Source organism: Micrasema longulum, unplaced genomic scaffold (assembly GCF_059751315.1).
Source record: "Micrasema longulum isolate JH-2025_06_02 unplaced genomic scaffold, ASM5975131v1 h1tg000301l, whole genome shotgun sequence".
In the NCBI taxonomy this organism is placed as follows: domain Eukaryota; kingdom Metazoa; phylum Arthropoda; class Insecta; order Trichoptera; family Brachycentridae; genus Micrasema; species Micrasema longulum.
Window position 1 is genome coordinate 15,415 of NW_028277505.1, and position 19,042 is coordinate 34,456.

General features: G+C 30.7%; 1 protein-coding gene across 1 annotated transcript in view; it reads right to left on the bottom strand.

Moving 5' to 3' along the window:
- LOC148282709 (ATP-binding cassette sub-family G member 1-like) overlaps positions 1-19,042 on the bottom strand; it is a 96,700-nt gene that overhangs the window by 11,662 nt on the left and 65,996 nt on the right. Inside the window, exon 2 of the mRNA XM_088224653.1 lies at positions 12,424-12,541. Coding sequence (XP_088080779.1) covers positions 12,424-12,541 — 118 coding nt within the window. The remainder of the gene's footprint in view (positions 1-12,423; positions 12,542-19,042) is intronic.

Consider the following 19,042-nt stretch of genomic DNA (forward strand, 5'->3'; position numbering starts at 1 on the left):
TGAAGATGTATTTTGGGTTTTTATTTAATTGGTGTCCTGACGAAGAGACGGGTACGTCTTGAAGCCGATAGACATAGAAAAGTCGGTAAGTGGCCGTATACAAATATTTCATAAAATTTAATGTAATTATAAACATAGAGAAACAAGAAAATTACAAGAAAATAATAACGTATTATAAAATAAAAATAATGATAACATCTGAGTACATGTTTTCTTGAACAAGAAAAAAAAGTCTTCTTGCCACAATTTTTAATTACGGAGATAAAAAAATCTTATCTGTACTACACCGTCCTGATTTCAAAAAAGATCCTTGACATATTATTTTAAATATTAATAATTATCGTAAAATACGAGTACACATGTATTTTTTATCCAAGACATTCATCGGCATCATTTTTAAGTTTTCAAAATGATAATGAATGATACGTCAGAAAAGAATTGACCGAAATCCCTTATTTTTATTTAAAATGCTGACAGTAAGCGTATGTACCTACCTATTAAAAAAAATGATAGTGCAATAAGTTAAACGCCATCGATATTTAGTAATATGAACGGTTTTCAATAACATAATATTTGCAATTGAGTTATAAACCTTATTTGACCTTCAATTTTGTTTAACACGGTGATCGTGGTAAGTCAATGACCCTTAATTTCGATTCAGAAGGGTATTTCTCGTCCTGTGAAAGAAACATGTTTATTTGCTCAAGTGGACATTATAAAACCGCCTTGGCACTGGAATTAAATCGATAAATTATTGCCAAAAGCAAACATAAATAATTACTATTACTTTTTCCTTCTTATTTTACAAGATGAAAAATTTCCCCATAAACGCAATAACATCACTTTTCAAAAGTATTAAAAATACTTTTTTCCTTGAAAAATGTGTGAGGATATTGATGTCGCATTTCAAGTTATTTTCGATGTTTTTAAAATGTTTAAATGCATTGTTTCAAATGTTCTATACATCTGTTGTTATATAAATATTTCAACAAAACATCTATTATTTTTTATAAACAATTCAGTAAGTTGCCAACTATAACGTCTATAATTTCAGTTTAAATAAAAAATGGAAAAGTGTTGTAATCAAATTATTTTTTACAAGACGTATTTTTATAAGACACGTATTTAAAAAAAAAAACGTACAACAAACGATTCATACTAAAGATATGAACTCTTTTTTTCTATGATATATTTTACTGCCCTTTAATAATACGGAATATTTTTGGGTTTTTTATATTTTTTATTTTCTTTTCTAATTACAAAAAAAACCAACCAATCTTTTACAGAATATTTTATTTTCTCTTTCTTATGTTATACAAAAAAAATAAAACTGTCTTTTTATTATAGGAGCAAAAATTCATTAACATTTTCTTGTATACCCACGAGGCTACCAGATTTCAGAGAGCTCCTTCGGGCAGCTTTTATCGTTTGACAACGAGCAAATTTTCCGTGTATGTGGGCACCGCCAAGGAGACTTATGTCCTCAGTGGGCAAGCTGTATACCCACGAACAGGCCACGCCTTTGTGGGATAATTGCTATGTAATTATCCTTAATTTTTTTAATACTCTGTTTTACCTCTTATGCATATTGTAAAAAAAAAAAACAAAAAAGTTTAAAAAAATATATTTAAAAAATCTTATCTAACTAAGTAATTTTCATAAATAAAATGAAAGCATTTATATTATTATAATTACTACTCGTACGACGGCTGTCGCTGCCGGCTTTACACGTAATATTTAATAGTTTAATAATGAGTCCCCACAGCATTCAACCTTTTCATCATTATCTATCATCTTGTCTATTGTATACATTTAAAGAAAACACGCCTCTCATAAGCATCTGCAGCTATTATATACTATTATTATAAATTTAGATGCCCACCAGATAACGACATGTTATTGAGTGCAGTCAGGAGCAACGAAGATGCTGTGAGTTTAAAGTTATTAAGTTATTACTAGGCATATAATGTTGCAGGTAGTTAGCCATTTAGCATAATTTCACGTGAAGTATGTCATGATCGTTGTCATTGCATGTTCATTATTGTTCTTCATTAGACCCCTCATTTCAAAGACAAGAATCATGTCGTCTAACAATGCCTTTTAGTACCTATATATATTCAATAGCGACATGTTATGTGGGACATCCAATATGTACTTTTGACCTTTCAAATGCCGTAAAGTCATCACCAGAAAGCCAACGCAGCGCCCCTTCCTTAATTTTATCAATAATGCTTATCTTAACCTTGCATTCTGCATGGATTTCGATATTATTTGTGCAAGCTGTAGCTCAATCACAAATAACAATCGACGTGTTTAAAAACATGCTAAGCATTTGAGCGATCGCAATGAACAATAATGAGCATGCTTAAGTTATCGCAGTCATAAGTCAACGCGTGTGTATTTAAGTCGACGCTCGTGTCGGTTTGTTTTTTGTTTTCCTCGTAAAAAATACAACTCATGTGCGAAAAATCGGCGTTTACTATAAAAAATAAAACAATGTATATTGCATTTGCATAATAGAAATGAGTATCTAATACAAAAAAGTGAAAATTAAATTACAATTACTAAAGTGACAGCTTTTCTTGACATTTTTCGGCTGGCTAACCGTCGGATAAATGCAATAAATAGCATGATAAATAAAAAATAAAAATGGCAGTTTAGGAATATTTTCCATATTTATACCGGTGAAATTCAATTATGTGATTGCGCAGCAGGATTATACGTCGCAAAACGTAAACATTTTGACATTTAATATAAGGTGTTCAAGGATATTCCATTGTGATCGCGAATACAGTAAACAGCAATTGTGAGAAATTGTTATCACGTCGCTTATTAGCACGTCGATAGTTATTTGAGATTAAGCTACTGGTTATTTATTCATAATAATTACGATCGACAATATTTTAAGTACGACTTCATCGTCGTATTTGTTATTTGTTTATATATATATATTTAAGATTATTGTATTTTTATATATTATACAATTTAGTATTAATTATCTTATTTATTTATTTATTTATTTATTTATTTATTTATTTATTTATTTATTTACGGACAAAGTCCATTATAAACATTACAATTAAAAGAAATTTTTACAAAGGAATAAAAAAATATAAGGAACAGAAATAAGCAGCAAAGACAGATGATAGATTTTTTAGATTAAGTAAAAAGCATAGGCTAACTATACAGATTCTTTAGCTGATTTGTAAAGAAAGACATCCTTACACCATAATAATCAAGATCTTGATGATCGTTCACCCGCCTGATCATTCTGGGCAAAGGCGACTGTGCACCATAATTGGTCCTGTAGTGACCGAGGAAAAGCATTTCATTATTTCTTAGTCTACGGGTGGGAACGTTAAAAAGAATCTTTTGCAAAATTTCAGGGGCATCAATGAGACAGTTCATAATTTTATACATGCAGATTATATCTGCAATGCATCTGCGTTTTTCAAGACTTGATATGCTTAAAAACATAAGACAAGACAAAGACTTAAGACATCTCTAAAAAAATATGCTGTATTTTATACTTAAAAAAAAACGCTGTCTACTTCAAAACAGGTCATTACTTTACCTAACGAGAATACACAGTGCCCAATATGATTGTTTATCATTTAATTTTACTTTAATTTGACTTATTTTTACTTGATTTTACTTTAATTTGGCTTTTTTGTATATTTTTATACCTTCTCTACTGTTTTGCAAACGGATCATAATAATATTATGCTATACAATAAACGGCAAATATGTAACTGAACTGAATATTCATTAGCGTATACCAGGATATATGGTGTATTTCAAAGAAAACTAAATTAACATTTTCTTAACTAAATTCACATATGAAAAATTTGATGAAAATCATTCAGTTATATTAGCCAAGAGAATGTAATGAGAAAAATAACAATATTGATTTGTTCAAATGTTTGTAGACTGGATTTCAATCCCATAGCAGTAAACAAAATAAATATACTACAACACAGATGGAAAACATTTTTATGAAACGAATATGTAATTGTCAGGTTTAAATACTTGGGAGTTCATATAGCTGAGAATGGTGGCATGCACAAATAGCTAGCTACCCGCCTAGGAATTGCTACAGCAACTTTAACACGATGCGTGCTGTCTGGAACTCTAGTCTATACTCGGTCAAGACAAAACTCCGAATATTTAACTCTTGTATAATACCGGTACTCCTAAATGAGTGCGAATCCTGGCACCTTACTAAAGTTCAAATCAATAATCTGCTGAGTTTTGAGAGTAAGTATCTGAGAAGAATATTGGGCAAAGGTGGTTCAATTTCATAACTAACATTGAAATGGAAGTCCTAGAACGGAAGCAGCAACCTCGGTGGACCTGGCTTGGCGGAACTAAGGGATGCGGGATTGACGTGGGAGAAAACGAGAGTGCTGGGTAAGAATAGGGTCTCCTGGAGGCGTTTGGTAATGTCCACATGCTCCACTTAGGAGCAAAAGTGAAAAATATGCAATCATAGGCATTTACAAGGCTAATATGCTATTATTGACTGGCTCATGAAACCACTTTACACACTTTCAATTTGATAGGTTGATTAAAAAATAAAAATAATATAACAGTATGTTCAAACTGAAATAAAAATTACGAATATTGAAAAGTGAAATAAAACTCAAAACAAAAAATGTTTACTTACATGCGGTAAAAATTAAAGCGTTAAATTATACAGCGAAATTTCTTAAAATGTGCGAAATTTTTATTTTTTTATTTTTAAATATCTAACTACTTTGCGCGACGTCACTAGTTCATATGAATCATGCAATTATAAGAATGTCGTAGAAGATTAAGGAAGGACGTAGGAAGAGAACTTGAGACGTCACACGCCGATAATTTTAAAAATACAAAACATATAAAATATTTATAGTGATAATACGATAAATATATTTTTTTTTTTAAAGTTTGGCTTAGTTTACTAGTCTATTAACAAATAAAAAAAACCACTAGAATTCCTCATTGTGGTACAATCTGTAAAGGTTATTCTTTTTATTTATTAGTATTGTTGATTAAAAAGGCTTGTGATTCCTCCTTTTCTAAAATACATTCAGGGTTAACCCTTTTATTGTGAGTGATTAATCACTCACAATAAAAGATAACGAAATATTGACGTTTCCTTTAGAAATCAATAACGATTGTGAATAATTCAACCTTCAACTTCTACAAGTGCGTATACTGACTACTGACCCGTAGTTTTTTGCAATACTTACGAAAATACATACGCACTTTGATTTATAAATAATCATCACAGTAAAAAATATTGGCAGAACTTAATGACAAAATATTCACAGGACCGTGTCAATGAATCAATTTTTCTGATCACCTAGGGGTATTGTAGTGTTTATTTTTCAGTAAAAAATGTTCCTTGACTTTTCAAAACGGAAAAAAAAATCAACAATATTTTGAGTTTTTTTTTAAATTTTGTAGACAAGGACTGGATCAACTCCCTGAGGAACTGTTTATTTTAACATATTACAACATAGATCAAGAACATAATGAAAGATTTTATAGAATACAGATGTTCAATTATAGACAGAATGGTGAATGTTACACAGTGTTTAAAGTGGCCACTTAAACCCGCCAATGACAGGTCATAAGCCTTATATATGCCTAGACTTCTAAATTACCTTATTTAAAGTGTTTTTCATCTTTGTTGTAATATGTTAAGGAAAAAATTATGTTAAATAATGATGAAAAGGACACTGCAAACGCTGTGTATCATGATCATTCAGAATATTATTGCAAACAATTTATTTATTAACTTATTTTTACTTATTTCATTATAAAAAAAGGATTTAAAAAAAAAAAATATTTCATAAAAATACAAATGTTTTTTTGAGGCTTTACGTACGGTGCACATTTTTAAATATTTTTTTATTAGGTATTATAACAAAGATACAGACACAATCCCACATGCATATAATATTTTAGGGTATATATATATACAAAATAAACTGTAGACAAAACATTAAAAATTATTACCAGAACTTTTAATGTTGAAGTTTTGATTTTATGATGTAATAAATAGTTAAATAAAAAAGATTTGTCTATAATTAGGGTTTCAGAAACAAAAATACTAAGATCAAAACATTATTTTGAAACAAACATTAATATCCAATTTTTTGTGAGTCGTATTAAATAACTAATGTATGAAAACATTAAACGCTCTAATCCCTAAATCAAGAGGTGGACAAAAAAGTATTTATTACAATCATTATTAGCAGTTTGGTTTTTGTGGCAGTTTTCCTTATAACGATATTTATCGGTCGTATAAGAACATAATTGGGTGTATTAAATGAAATTTTATTGAAATGGGTCTGAAATAAAAATATGCTCGCAAAACCACAGATAAAAAATATTTCTTATGGAATATTGAATCTAAAGCTTAGGTCATATTTATAATTTAAATTTAATTTTTGAAAATATTAGAAATTTCTTGGTCTTTTAACCAAAAATTCCTTAAAAAATCACGAATTTACAAGACAATTTTAAGACAGTGTTTTTATTTATGAGCAAAACATTTTTATTTATAGAGTGAGTCTGGACTACCATCAGACAAATGAAAAAGGACCAGATTAATTTTTTTTACAAATTGATATTTGTTTCGACACGTAAATGAAAAGGCGGCAAAATAACGGCTAAAAAGATTTACAATGTGAATGTTAACGAATGCAGTAAACGAGGATAACTGAGAAAGATATGGCTTGACCGAATCCAACAAATACTTAAATACGGAAACGTGAAAAGTTTAAGTCCTTTATGTAATTCATTTATCATTCCATGTCCGCTCCCTAGTTAAAGCATATAGTGTCCACAAAGATCCTCTAAGCATCTCTGTCGGCTGCCATCTCCTGTGCATCCTCCCAAGTCAGGTTCGAGCCCCGTAGTTCTGACACAAACTGCCGACGAACAGTCAGCAGTAGACGTCCAGGACGTCGGGAACCTTGTTCCTTGTAAAGTAGGCAGGCGTGGTTAAGGCTCTCGGGAGGCATTTGCAGCACATGGTCAAGCCAACCGTATCGCCTCCGCTTGGTGACAGTTGTCACCGGAGTTTGCTGCGTCCATTCTCTTATTACTTCATTCCTATCAAAGTCAAACCACCGCCCCCCCAAGATTATTCTGAGACACCTATTCTCAAAAATCATAATTTTGCTGCTTTGGGCCCTAGTGAGGTGCCACGATTTGCATTCGTAGAAGAGAATAGGTGTTATGTAGGCGGCATTTAGTTTTCACTGAGTAAATACTTTTATTTTATTAAATATAAAAAGGTTTATCGTGCCTTATTTAGAGCCAGTTGCACCAAAAAAACGTTTAAAGAAAGCTGTGAGATAATATTTTCGTTTTTTCTAAATGTGTAAAATAGGTTATATTTCATACTTTTTTAATGCAATCCAATTTGTGCAACTTCAAAATAATATTTTTTATGTAGGAAACCAGCCCTGAGGCATATAAAACTAGTGTTTTAATGTATTAAACTCTTGTGTGGTAAATTTACAAAGTGTTTTAAAAACCCATATGCACAGTAAAAGCATTTCTATGATTTAATATTATATTACGAGTATTTATATATTTAACGGGTGTTGCAAATTGATAGAGAACTTCAAGCACGCATGGATCTAGTGAGTAATCAAAGAGGTATGCGTGTATAAATGAGAATACGTTTGTTGTTATTTACTTACAGTGTAAGGTATCTATTTACATGTTGTATTATATTTTGTTCTCATTCTATCTAGTCATGCACTGAGGTGCATTTCTGCAATACAATTGAAAAATACGATTATTATTTGAAGAGATATAACGATAATCCAGGGGGTAAGGAACTTACTAACATTTTGGATGTGTGTAGCACTAACTCATGTGGATCATTATACTTTCAATATGCTATGATGTATTATTGTATTGTTCAGGGGCGAATCGTCAAAGTAAGCGATTATGCACAGCTTACCATTATATTTGACTTTAAATAATAATAAATTATAGTAACCATGTTTATGGGAAAAAAAATAGAGTAATTGTCATTTATAGATTATTGTCAAAATAGAGTAATAATCACCGTTTATATCTTTCTTCAAAAAAATATCTATGAAGCGCGCCCAGCCCATTCTTACTGAACGATGAAACTAGCTTATTCTTCCATACAAAAAAGTACACTGTATTTTTCGTCTTTAACCCAAGTCAACTTTTTTAGTACCAAAATAAACTTGCAGATTACAAATATTTTTAGAAGATTCTCCATTTGGAAACTAGTATTTCGAACATTATTTCCGAAGGACTATTTTTCTTTGATGGGATACCGTTGACATATTATGTATCACATAGGACAGGTGGCGTTCGCAGTGGCCGTTTTAGGCATTATTCATTTTAAAAGAAATCGGCCAGTGCTCAAGTCTTGACAGTACTGTCAATGACAGATCATAATGTAAATACCTGCGGAATGTTATTGTGGTATTTGTTAATAAACTTTTGTGCAAGTATTGTATTAAAATAGTGTAGAATAAAACTACGTTTATCGCGTGGTTAATAATAATTGTTGATTGGGTTGATTTTCACAGAATTACAAAAAAAATAGTCATTTATAATTACATTACTTACGTGTTATGTAAGTACTTATATGTAGTACAAATTAATGAACATTTTTAATAGATTACCTATAAAATAAAGCACGGCTCGCCACTGGTATTGTTCTGACATTTATAGATTCAAAATTCGTATTGATGTTTTGTTTGCACAGGACCTAGTTAGTTTTGTTGAATGCAACGGATTAGTTATATGTACCTTCATCAAACACATCAAAACCTTGTCTTGTGAAGCATCTTTATTTGGTTTTTATAAAATTAAGATTGTTGAAATTTATATTTTGAAGTAGATATGTCTTTGTTTATCGTTTGAAAATGTTTAAATATGGCAACAGGGAAATATCACATACTAAGAAATATATGAAATGAATTTAGAACAATTAATTATATTTTCAAAGTCAATATAGATATTGTGGAGAAATGTTTTCATACATAAATACGTTCGCAGAAAAACGCGACGTGTTCTGCCTTTGTTGTTGTGACGTCAAGATTCGTGATATTGTTTTTCACAAATTTCAACGGCTATGAACAAATAACCAGAATCGTGACGTATTATGGGCGTGGCCAATGAAATCACCGTTTTTGCAGGAATTGAAAATAATACATTTTAAAATATTTTTTATGCTACTAAAAATTGGCAATTTTTTTTTTGTGAAAGCCTGTAAATTGACATTTATGTATTTTTTAAAATGTTATATTTGATTTATAAACCACTTTTGCCTGTTGGCCTTCCTAAATAAATAATATAACAATCAATACTTTGTTTTGTGAACCAATTTATTTGTTTACACTATCGACTAGTTTCGGCAATAAAACGTTGCTCTCTTCAGGATTTTTTTTCTTCCTGCTCCGGTTATTTATTGCTTTGTTTACAAAGATTTTTTTCCTAATATGTAAATATTGCCGTACAGTTATTTTTCACGGGTCTGGGTCTGTTCCTTCATATTTTTTTTTATTTAAATTTTTCCAGTTCAGGGTTATTTAACAACTAAACACACATAATATTTCTATAAAAGAAACGGTGAACAAATAAGTGGTTGTCGATAAAGACAGAAGAGCGGGGGGATGGGGTGGGAGTAGGGGAGGGGTAATCGTGTTTAAGGTAGGGTTAGTCTTTATATGAAAAAAAAGTGTGTTAAAATAATACAATTTTGATTTCAATTATGAGACCAAGAGTCCTATTTTGAGTTGGAATACAACATAATGGAATGTGGAACCATGCGTATTATTAAATTATAGGAAAATTAAAATTAAAAATCGTAACATGATATTTCAATAAAATACTTGTCAAAAATATGCATAAAAGTATGTACGAGTCGAAACCAAAAGACACATTTGACAAGTATTAAGCAAATCTACACGAACATATAAAATTACTGTGAGTTGATATCAATATTTTCAAATACTTTTTAAATGTATTTGGTGGCTAATCTCAGGTGAAAATTACATAAATGAAAATCGAATTACAATGCAATGAAAATCAATCCATATATGTTATTTTATCGTACAGTGTAGATGTTAAGGATCCTATGAAATATGCAGTAGATTTTCTGTAAAATCAAAATTATAAAATTACTAATATTTACAATATTTTTTTTTTTTTTTTTAAAAAAAAGAAATATTTGCGTTCTTATGATTTACCCAAATATTTAATTTTGAGGGCCATTTTCAACGAGTTGTAAATAACTCACTATTAGAAAATGGGAATCAAGTTGGGGTAAAGTGGGATTCGAACCACAGACCTTTGGTCCGTGAGTCCGAGACACTAGCCACAGGACCACAACCCGATATTACTGATATTACTTAAATAATCAATATCCTGAATCGTTTGATTACAAAATATTTGCTTTAATCATCGAAAATATAATTAGTTATTATGTAACAATTTAATCAGCGAGTCTTCTTGATCCCGGATTCTACGTGACTTTAATACGATTTATACGTGATTAAAGGTTTCACCTTTTGTATCTAGTATTATAGTAAATGGCTAAAAATTCGTCCAGGTCTCGAGGCAAATACCCTGGCCGCGGTTAAGGGTTATCATAATATAACGCTGCACATTCTAGGTTATTTCAAATACTGAATAGCAAAATCCAACTTTTGACCTTGTCTTATCACATATCACGAGAGTATTGTTTTATTATTTATTTATTTATTTAAATAACATGCAAACCAACATGCAAAACCCACTATACACCTTCACCATAGTTGTTGCACAAAAATATAAGAACCAACACGACATGCATTTTAAAAAGCACATGCACTGATTAGGACAAACATGCACTGATTAAATTATAAAAATATTATCTTGTTTGAGAATTTATGAAAAAAGTAGAGGGGGTGGAGGGAGGGGATAAGCTTAATAGGTTTTATAGGGTGACCATTACAGTGGAACATCGTATAAAGGACTATATTGGAAGTTTGTTTGATTATTAATCAAAGGAACATTATTTTTTTAAACATTTCTAATGTAAAACATTTCCATATTATTTACTTTTAACCCTTTATTATTTGTATGTTATTGTGCCATGCATTAATACTCCTTCTTGCCAACGTTTTGGACAGCGTTACAGTTTCCATCATCTGGGCTGATGTGGTCTTAGTGTATTGTAGTCATATGAGGTCGTATTAGGATCGTTGTCAGAAAAGCTACTAAGCTCGTTTGACAAAAGAGGCCATAGAAATTTATAAACATCCATATAATATTAATAGAGATGACGGAATGCGCCTCAAATCATCACGGCTTCTAGCATTGAATTAAACACAAACCTGCCGACAGTATCCGCAGTATTCTACGCCAACATAACCTTTCAAAAGCGTCTATCTTTCTTCGTTCTCTTTCTATAGAATATAGAAAAAATGAGGATTTTTACCATTTTAATTTTTGTAGACTTGGTGATACTACGTTATTGTCAAACATTTTTTAATTTCTCCATTGCAGAGCGAGCCATAACATTTCGTCTCTCGATTTTGGCACCGCACGCATGTTTACTATCATTGAGCCCAGATAAATATTTCCATTAATAACCTTACAATCGGTATTATTTAAAATAGGATTAAAATATTAAAGAAAATAATCATTTCAATGATTAATGAAAACCAAGGAAATCACAGAAACGCCAAAATAACACGTCACGAAAAAAACCACAGGTAGCTTTGTTATTCAGGTAGGTTACAAAATGGTAGTTATTATTTTTATTTGACGTCATGTAATTATTTTGCGGCTTATAATGATTTTTCAATTTAAGGGGACACGGTAATGACTGCTTGATGCTTCTATTATTGCAATGCCCCTGAGAGTTAAAAGGCTAAAATGCAACCTGACAATATCGTGTAAACCGTAATTGCAAGTTATAATTTACCGAATGTCTAGAATGCTGTGCACGCAATTTTAATTCTACGCTTGCCACAAATTGCATTTCTGTCAATGTAATTATTGATACTCAAAATTGACAGTATGTACAGACGTGAGAGCGAACATAAATTCAAACATTTATGTTTGCTCATTTCTGATGTTTGCAAGAAAATTAATTTAAAAAATGCTTTGCAGATGATTAAAGATCGAAAAACGGAATAAAAGTTCATCGTTTTAATTCAAAGTAATATTCGCAGTCAATCTTTTTGGTATTACACGTTTTTTTTTTAAATCACCGGGGACCACTCTTGTAGATGTCTGATTTATAATGCAAAAGCGCTCAATGGTCAATAAGGAATAATTAGTAAAACTAAACCAAGAAGTTTGATTTGTATCAAATTGATGAAATATAGAGTTATCAAGAAATATTAAAAAAAAAAACAATTTTATGTATTTATAAAGACTTACTGAAACCCTGTGAGAATGTTTAAAAGGGAAGATTTTCCAGCTCCCGAAGGGCCCATAATGGCAGTTAGTTCACCAGATTTAAACTTTCCACTGATTCCTTTGATAACAGCTTTTTTCTCTGAAAAAAAGAAATTTATTTTTTTAATTTTTAGAAAATCACTTTGGTTTAGATAGACTATTTATAATGAAATTAGTACGTTGTCGACACCAACTGTTTTTTTAGACTTAAATATTATATTCATGGTTCTATTTATTTCATTGAATGTCAATAAAATTACTTTAATAAACCTACCTATTCTATATTTTTTATCGACACTACATTTTTCGCTCACCTTATTACAAAGCAAAAAAAAGATATTTTTATGTAAACACAATTTGTTATAGGGATATTTAATACCTTTTAGAAATTAAATCAAGTCCTTTAAACTTTAAAAAAATAATTTTTTATTGTAAAATTCACCGACTTCTAAAAAAGCCACAATGATGTATTTTTTCGGGTTTTTTTCTTTTTCTTATGGGTACTTGACTAAAATAAATAATATTGTGTATTTAATGTTAGTAATTAAAGGTATTTAATCACTTACCGACTTTTTATGTCTACCAGTTTTGAGACGTACCGTCTCTTCGTCAGGACACCAACATGCACATACTAAAATACACTTGTGTGTACTCTAGTGTCCTGACAAAGAGACGAGTACGTCTTGAAACTGGTAGACATAAAGAGTCGGTATGTGGCTAAAAACTAATATTTAGTAACATTTATTTAAACGTTTGACCACAAAGTAATTGCTTTGCACATAAATAATATTGTATATCTTATTATGCGTGTCGGACATATTTTGCAAAAATACTTCAGATTTGTTTATTCAAAACAAAGAGGTGGAAAATCTCCCATATTGATTGCAAATATCGCCTACTTTGGACGTATAAATTAACATACAAATTACTTTTTTAGTGCGGAAAACTTATATGTGCTTTTTTTATTGAACACTGGACAATCAAATATATTTAAATTGATAAGTATCACAATTTATCTACGACGCCATTTTTCTAAATATTCAACAGGAAAACATTTTGTTAAAAATATTTTTATGACAGCATTAACACATTTTTTAAAACCTTACAGAACCTAGACAAACAGGTTATCAAATATTTTTAATTGTAATCAAAACGCAGTATTCACGAAACATTACAATGTTGATTTGAAAGGCCCCTGTGGCATATTAGCTACGATGCTCACCTCATTCAGGAATTCCGGGTTCAATTTCCGCTAAGTTGACAATTATTACATGCAAATGTGTATGATAATTATATGTGTAGGTTAAGATAAAACTAATTACTTTATCTTTCAAGTTACAAATTGCACCAGATACAATGTAATTGTATACAAATATATATATTCCTTCAAATTGAACTTTAAGTAAGTACAAAAATAATTGCATTTTGGTGGACTTATTGCTAAAAACAATATCTTCCAGCCGACCAAAAAACAAAAATATGGGAAAAATTAAGGGAAGTAAAGATTCTAAGATTATCATATATATTATTATTCTAAAAATGATTGATTGTGTCTGTCATGTATGGACTTGTTTCACACGTATTGTGCTAATCCGGTAAAATTATAGTGGGTAGATACTTAATTACTATTTCCTTTTTAGGTTTAATTTATTTAGTCTCTGCTCGCGGGTAAATTTTTTGCTAAAATAAATCGAGTGGAGATTAGTCGGCCTAATGGTGTACTGATTCGTGTGTTTACCTGCCAATTCATAAATTAAACAATAAAAAAAATATATATTTATAAATCTACCCAATGTTATTTCCTGGTGCCGTGCTATGTTGAATGATCGACTAAATTAGCGGATAGGAATTTGACCTCTATCCTTTAAATTAATCGGACTTATTTTCGTCTGATAAAATTTGTCGTTTACAGCTCATTTGGTTTTGCATTTTGTGCATTTTTTATATGCAGAGGTAGCTCATGGAGTGTCATATGCACTACAAGATAGGAAAATTATGACAATTTTATATAAACTTTTTATAATGAGACTTTTCTCTTTATAACAAAAATTAATAGTGTACATTTGCTTTTTTATTCTAATATTAAACTACATAAAATATTTTTTATATTAAATTAATTCAATAGTCCTCTTCACCGGTCTAAGAGCCAGTAGCATAAAAAGAAGTTAAGGAAAATAATGGTTGCATTTTCGTCAAAATGGACTAAAGAGTTCGCACCAACTCATTTTGCACACTTTGACAAAAACGCAACAATCATTTATTATTTAACTTAACTTCTTTTGATGCAACTGGTCCTATGGATGACTGCACTTTAGTATTCTTAAATTTTATTTACATATATTACATGCCGCTCACATATATATTTATATATCCTCTCTCCTAATTTTTATCAGTCGGATTTTTATTTCTGCTTTGATATATAGTTTGTTATCAGTTAACTTAATTATATTTATTAAGGAATTATTATGGCATTTTTCACTAAACGAGTAATATTTATTTTGAAACAATAAAAAAATAACAGTCTAATCAACAAATATAAGTGATCGATTGAAACAAGATTTTCAGAGTAAACCGAATTTCGGCTTCTGTTCTAATCTCAGCCAAAACCGAAACTATATAAATACGAGTATGTTTAAAGTCACTTTAAAACACCAAAATTAAGCCTTTTTATCGTTACACCTTACGAGTTCATTAAAATAAGTGTTAAATAAAATACAAAATGAAATAAAAGGCATAAATTAAATGAGTAAATTTGTTTATTTTCAACGGTTTTTGGTTCAAATTGATGTTCATTAGGGTGGGCCGATATTTTTTTTTTCCAAATTTTGAAATAAAAGGGGTCTCAAAAGTTGCCTTTTGGATTACTCGGAATGCAAAAAAATTGATACTACTTTTGGCGCTCAACCAGAGCTTGAAGTTTTCAAAAAAGTATTTTTTTTAGCGCTAAACCGGCTTTCATTTTGTATTTCAGTAAGAAAATTAGTCTATTTGAATTTCGTAATGTGCAATTAACCTTATTAAATAAGCATCTAAGAGCGTGAGTTGCACTTTTTTTGTAATAAATGGGTAGCATTGTTTTCGTCAATATTAGCCAGGTGCTCAACGGAATCAGTTCTGCGGAGTGTAAACTTTTTGCATTTCGGTAGTTTTAAAATGTCTTCGAATTCGTAATGTGATTTAGTTAAAAAGGAATTACAAAAATTTAAATATGAAAGATCTAAGAACTACAAACTAGTGAACAAATCACAAAATCAGTCTAGTTTTGATCATTTGGGTTAGAAAATGGCAATATAATACCTAATTATTTGGATAATCAGTAATTAAATTATTATGAAATACATGAATAGTAAATCAGTATTTGGGATACTTCCGTAAATAAGTTTTCAAAAGTCTCCTTGTAAAAAAATATAAAAAATCGGCGGTAAGGAAAATTAAAAACGACTGTCCGACGCGTGTGGATGCTAATAATGTAATCCGACACATCCTGACCGCAGGCGCAGGTTTCGGATTAGCCAAGTTTTGGCCGAAACTTCGGCCAGTCACTAAAGAACATTGATAACACGTGGTTATTGTCTTAACAAAATGCATTTATATATTATTTTATTTTTTGGAAAATTATACCTAATAATTAGGATAGGCATGTACTAAAAATAAAATAGTTTAATTTTAATCGCGAAGCATTCCTGTATTTATTTTTTTATTGCGCTTATAAAAAATATAATTATATAAATTTTTTGATTTTGGAGATCCTACGCAACAAAAAATAAGCCACGTTTAAATTGTCCAGTTCGTAAAAACGGCAATTTTATAGGTCAGCATCTATTATTATCATTTTATTAAGTGTTAGCAATATCATCATCGTGATATTAAATTCTTAGTATTCACTTTTTTAATGGCGTTGTTTTATTAATGCCTGTAAATAATATTATTCAGAAATTTAGTACGTTTTTTATAGCAAGAAATGATTGAATATTATTTGTATATTTTTACCGCAGAGAAATAATGCGCCTCAGCTGTAGAGACAGCATTTCGCTTTGCTAATTTTTATGTTATTTACCAATGATGTGTCTCTATCGTTTTGCTTTTTGATAAATTGTTTTATATGGGACGGAGCTACGACCATCCAAACACCCAAAAAAGCGTCCAGTTGTATCTGGATAAATAATTTTTAAAAACGGAAAAGGTACCGAATTAAAAAAAATTGATCGTGATACCCTTTCTTTAAAAAAAAAACAACCAAAATGGTTCAGTTATGGCGTGCGGAAAACGGAACAGCGAAATGTCGATTTTGCAGTATTCCTTTTTGCACAAGGAGGCATTTGCGAGAAAGTGACAGAAAAAACAACATTTAATACCTATTTATCGAAATTTCCAGACATCGCCTGTCCTCTTATGCATAATCTCTAATAAAATACCGGGAGACGGAATGTGTAATGGAGGGATAAAGAAATACAAGTGGAAAAGGTCAGTAACACTAGTTAAAGGTAGTGAGAGTAAGTAAGATGCATGAAATGAGATGATGAAAAACTCGTCTGTCCACTTTGTCGATGTTTTTGGAATAAATAATCATAGGTAGGTGTACCTATTACATTTACCTTTTGTAGGGTACTTTACAGTCAATCATAGCTTGTATTGCAAAAATAAAGATTTATTGGTATTTTCGGATATTCAAGGTTAATTTTATTTTATTGTTCTTTCCAAATTTGAAAGTAAAATAACTGTAGTATCAATCGGCTTTACAAAAACAAAAGTATTCAGTAATATCGTCTCCCTAACTCGCAAGTCGACAAATGGTCATAAATTATATTTTAGCGTTTTCTGTTATGACTTCAAATAATCTTTATATGTGTAAAGCTTGTATTTTTGTACATCACCATCATTATTCGATTTCCCCATCGAATGTAAACCAATCGCTGCGCATCTTGATCATTTCTGTTACATGAAGGTAAGATGATTAGTCTTAGGCATCAGGTGCCTGTCTAGGGATTATGAAATATTGTTGTGTAAAAACACCCCTTTAAATAAATATTTCACTTCAATCATGCCAAGTTCTCTTGGATAGTAGGCAACAGCACTGATCACTACACCACAAGACCGACATTTTTTTTTGTAAATTAGGTTGACGATATTTAATCCCGATAAACTATTTTTTTGAAAAATTTATTTTAAAGTTACAAATGTTTCATTAAATTGTAATGTTTCCCAAAATCCAAGATACATGAATTATTTCTCAAAAATATTTATTAATCAATGCCTTAAGGGCTTTTACGTATACAGTAAATAATACATGGATGGAAAAAAAAAATACCGCATAGCGAGTAGATTTTTTTTTCTTAACCATTTTCAGCATAACAAAGTACATCAACTCGTGGAGAGCCCAGATCAGAGATCCACACTCAAGTCTGCTTCGCACGAATGAAGAACTAAGAATGTTAAGAACACGAGTATTCTAGAATATATTAGCCGTTCGGAGAACTAATCCCAACATTTTGCGCGCATTATCAGAGACAGTGCCCGTATGAGTATAAAATTTCAATTTAGATTCAAACATAACTCCCAGATCTTTGACAATGGCAGTTTGCTTGGGTGAACACAATCCCATGCAGTACCCCGTGAAAATAATGTGTGAGAAAATATATCATTTAGATACATTAAAATTGAGTTGGTTTTGAATACCACAATTTTATATATTATTTAATAGCTTTAATCCGCGGCTTCGTTCACGTGGTTTTAAGGAGAAATAATTTAGGTAATTAAAAAGTTGAGTCGTTAATCAAAAAGAGTTTTTGTTGATCAATAGGAATTTTCCCCATGGAATGATATATTTGTATGGGATTGAAAGTAGTTTAAACTTCCAACTATCTCTATGAAAAAAATACGATGATCCGTTAGTCTATGGTGACGTAACATTGTTATTCTGTTCACAAATCTTATACAAAACCAAAACGAAAATCAACCCAAACTAGCCACATAAAAAGCAAGTCAAATAATGAAATTTAAAAAAATAATTTAAAAAATATTATTTCTGACATCTCATCTTACGCCTACTTATTTTCAAATACTATTGCTCATTGCAAACAAACAAAACAAACAAACCGTTTCCCCGTAGGGGTAGGCAGAGACATTACTGTCTTTTCCTACATACCTCGCTTCCTCTACATTCATACATCTTCTCATGCACGAACCCCGATTGTTTCTTCTCTTGACATGTCCATTTTTAAGTATTTAATGGATTTGATCATGACATGTCTCTTTCGGTCTTCCTCATTTTCTGCATCCATCAAAATTTGCATCGTAGATGCTTTTAGCCGTTCTTTTGCTGCCCATTCGCTCTTCATGTCAAAACCAACGCGGCACCCCTTTCTTAAATCTGTCGATAATGCTTGTCTCACCTTTACAAAGTTCACGGATCTCGATAGTTGTGCACCTATCATGCATCGTTTCACCACACATTTGCCTTCAAAATCGCATTTCGAATGCACTTTACCTACTTTTATAGTTATTTTTCTAATTCCATACATCGCTCTCATACATTAGGGTTGGCGCTAGAACTTCTCTGTAAACTGCTAGTTTTGCCTCCTGCGGCAAACATTGTTTTGTT